This window comes from Pinus tabuliformis, chromosome 2_2 (genome assembly GCF_031772625.1).
Source record: "Pinus tabuliformis cultivar Carrire ecotype Pingquan chromosome 2_2, CPIR1, whole genome shotgun sequence".
Lineage (NCBI taxonomy): Eukaryota > Viridiplantae > Streptophyta > Pinopsida > Pinales > Pinaceae > Pinus > Pinus tabuliformis.
The window spans coordinates 766922324-766926214 of record NC_142300.1 but is presented as its reverse complement, the minus strand read 5'-3'; the positions used below and the strand labels follow the sequence as shown (position 1 = coordinate 766926214).

General features: G+C 35.7%; 1 protein-coding gene across 1 annotated transcript; it reads right to left on the bottom strand.

Moving 5' to 3' along the window:
• Positions 1 to 417: 417 nt before the first annotated feature.
• LOC149194944 (IAA-amino acid hydrolase ILR1-like 7) lies at positions 418 to 1675 on the bottom strand. The gene is made up of 2 exons (XM_089405189.1): positions 1526 to 1675; positions 418 to 1391 (listed from the first exon to the last, which is right to left on the bottom strand). The coding sequence occupies exons 1-2, from the start codon at positions 1658 to 1660 to the stop codon at positions 1011 to 1013; spliced, it is 516 nt and encodes a 171-aa protein (XP_089261315.1). The 5' UTR covers positions 1661 to 1675; the 3' UTR covers positions 418 to 1010.
• Between the last annotated feature and the right edge of the window lie 2216 nt (positions 1676 to 3891).

Here is a 3891-nt window from a genome sequence, read left to right as displayed (position 1 = left end):
GAACTTTGTCTCCAATATTGGGAATATGGGATCCCAGAGGGTTTTTGGGCGATAAGAAGCTATCAATGTAATTTCAGTTATCAGTAATAGAAATATATTTACGAAGCTTACAACAACAAAAAAGAGAGATGTATCGTGTGAATGTGTATATATAAAACAACAATCAAATACATCTATGTCATAGTGTTTTAGAATTTACCTCTATGACTATAAATTATTTTGCCTCCTCTCTCAATCAACCTTCAGATATCATACTAACATTAAACATATTATTTAAATATTATATTATAACCAAAATCAATGCAATCTCTCCTAATGTCTACCTGATATACCATAAAATTAACATTAAACCCATATTATTTAAGTGTCGAAATGATAACCAAAGTCCACATGTAAAGACACTAAATACCATGACAATAACAATAAACACATTGTTCTAGTGTTAGATATTATAACCAAAGTCAGTATGCGAGCCCTCCTTTTGCGAAAGAAGACATATCGTATATCAGTTCTCTTTGGGTATGTCTCAAAGGAGTGTGTGTTGATATCCAGAGTCTCCTCACTCACGATGTGAAGGGGAGGCACCTGTTGATATTATCCCAAAAACTCAGAGCCAGAGAGAGCGTGCTAACTCTCCTTGCATAAGTGAGCAGAGGAATCTTGTGCAACCACTCTTAAGCTGATGTAATAACGATGATGTTAAAGTGCTTCAGTCACACTAAAAAATGATCAAACTTGAAAATGTTTTGTTTTGTTGGAAGTTCTCTCACCTCCAATATTTTTTTGAGCAGCAGCTTGACTAAGAAAATGAATATGATTGGTTGTCATCTACTCTCTTCACTACTCTTAAGCTGATGTAACAATGATGAGGTGAAATTGCTTCTGTAATGTCGAGTGCTTCTGTCATACTAAAAAGTGATAAAACTTGAAAATGTTTGTTTTGTTGGAAGTTCATTAACTTTTTATCGAGCAGCAGCCTAACTAAGAAAATGAAAACAATTGGTTCTTATCTACTCTGTACTCAAGGGTCTGCCATGGTCCAAATACATTTTTGCAATTGTCGCATGTAAAGCCGCTCCAACAGGAAGCACTTCTTCATCTAAGAAAAAATGAGGTGAATGAAGTGAATGGATTGAGCCAATGCTCTCATTTCTCACTCCAATCATCAAAAAGGCACCTGGTATTGTGTGTGTATAAAACGCAAAATCTTCCGCTCCCATTATCGGATCTCCATTCTTGACATTATGTACCCCAAGCAAAATTTGTCCAACCATTTTCACATGATTATACAGCTTTTTGTCATTGACAGTGGGAGGATATTCAGGGCGTAGATCTTCTCTAAAATCAATAAATCCTGAGCACCCATTTACAGCAGCCTGCTTCTCTATAATCTTCACAAAACCAATTGTATTAGTAGGTTATTTTGTCCTTCATATTCTTATCCATCAAATGGTTTTCTAAAAATTATAACATTTAGTACGCATATCAGTGCAAAGATAGCCTTGTCTTGCAAAAGGAAACTTACCTCTTTGATTCTTCTCTTTAGCTTAGCAAGTCCTTCAGATGTAAGGCTCCGTAACGTGCCCCCAAATCTAACTTTGTTTGGAATGATATTGAATCCTTTACCACCATCCATGAATGTTACTGACACTACCTTCATGGACAAGAAAAAAGACGTTTTTTGTCTTTTGGTCATTCAGGAAATGGCAGTATACCTTTTATTACTCGCTACAAATTCAGATAGTGTTGTACATACTACAGACAACAGATCGTATTTCAGGAGATCAAGCAGCACAACTCAAATTCTGTCAAAAAAAAATCCAATCAAAGAATATATTCGTAATAGACAGCATATTTTGTTTAGAACTATCAACCTACATGTAGCAATTGTGGAAGAAAACTGTATTCAAGCTGTTTTACTGCTTCCAATATTTAGTATATTTGAAAGTGAACCAGGTAGTTTCCGTTAAGTCATATATCACACTCTATTCAAGCCCAATAAAAAGTTATAGGCATCAAAGCTGGAATATGGTAAGAAATATACGAGATCAACCATTGCAAACACAAATGAAGATATTTGTTCCAAATGCTAGCAAATACATGCTCTAAATAGTAAAAACACATGGAAATTAAGGAAATAATTACAGTTTTATAAAAAAAATAATATATTTTCAATATTTATTGACTTGGATGTTGTAGTCATATGGTGAAGAATTCTTTGGAATGCATTGGATAAGTAAAAGTTACAATTTATGTGCATTTTCCATCCATTAATTAGGGTTGACATCAAGGTTATATGCCTCTTTAACCACTAAAATTTGTTGTAATTTAGTCTCTTGTTTACCCTTTATCTTTGCCCTCTATTATCACAGTTTCCAGGGTGAAATGTGTTGCTGTCATAAATTGTTATATTGTTGCAAATTCTAATTTTTTAAGCTAGTTCATAATAGCTAAGCATAATTTCTTGTGTGTGTGTTTGGAAATCATAAGCCTCTATTGGTTCACCTAAGCCTTTAGAAGAGCCATTAGAACCTTTGAACTCAAATCTGGAAATTACCCACAAATAAACCTTAAACCCTAAATTCTTGTCTTTATGCTTTGGTGGAAAATCATTGTAAAACCCTTAGAGGGCACTTAGCTTAAGTTAATTAGTTAATTTGATTCCCAAGATCTACTAGGAAAGCCTTCCTTGAGTGGAACTGTGTCCAATAAAACGAGGTGAGTAGTTGCTGAGGTCATAGTGGTGACACTCCCATTGTTGCACTTTGTCTAAGTCACCTAGTGAGGCTTTGAACTAAGATACTAGATTTTGATGTAACAATCTACATAAGTAATGACTAAGAATACGTATAAATAGGCAGGCAATATAGGCAATATCACACACATCGGATCATGATCATGGTATATAGATGTATTTGAGTTATTAAGAGTTTGGTTCCTCAAATGGGCTCACATGATGCTTCTCCAACCTATGTTTATGTTTTGGTGTGCATGATCTTCTCCAAGTAAAAACCAAAGAAGAAAAAAAAAAACATACAAAAAGACTACTACATAGTTCTCAAGATATGGAGAGAAAGCTTCTGAAGGGGAAAGGCATATTGGTTCGCTTCTAAGGTTACAATGAAACTGTTTACACCATGCTTGGGGGTGCTTCATGTGATGTGGGGTGCATAGCATGTAGACAACTCTTGGTTGTACCATAATTAACATACACATTAGAGATAGTTTACTCATGGATTGTTATACCTTGACTTCATGCTTATGTGGTACACTTCTTAGGAGGTTGGAGACCTATGTGGCATGGTGACAATCTTCATGAGGTGCACAAGTAGGGTTTAGTTGCTTGGGAGGACAACCTATTTGAGGGAGGACCATTGGGCATTTAGGAGCACAGCATTACACTCTGGATAACATGGGGGCACTTATCCACTTACATGGAGGACTTGTTGCCACAAAATCTAACAGGCCTAGTGCAAAGCCTCACTGGGCGGGGCCAAACCCTATGGAAACAAGAGAAAAGATTGCCCCTGTCACCTCAACAACCTTTCTCCTACTCTTTAGTGGTATTCAACCACAAGAGAGGCTTCCCTGGATCACCTAAAGTATATTCTAATACTATGGCTAAAGGTAATGAATAAGAGATAATGAATATTGGATAGAATATTGGCAAGGCCTAGATGTTCTACACTAGGGTTCAAATACTCTTATGCCTGGGACAAAGATAAGGCTGCTATAAGTTAGAGTTTGGTTGATATACAATAATAAATCACACAATGTCATAAAGTGTTAAAATTGGCAACTAGGGCCAAACTCCACATGGGTCATCTGTTAATTTTAGGTATGTTCTGTGCTAGAGCAATTTATTTCAATTTTCACAGTTAGCTCAATATC

Excerpts from the sequence above, each read along its gene's own strand:
- LOC149194944 (XM_089405189.1), bottom strand. The coding sequence starts at position 1,660 with ATGAAGGTAGTGTCAGTAACATTCATGGATGGTGGTAAAGGATTCAAT. Across the intron at positions 1,392-1,525 it reads TAAAGAGAAGAATCAAAGAG|ATTATAGAGAAGCAGGCTGC; the intron begins GTAAGTTTCCTT and ends GGTTTTGTGAAG.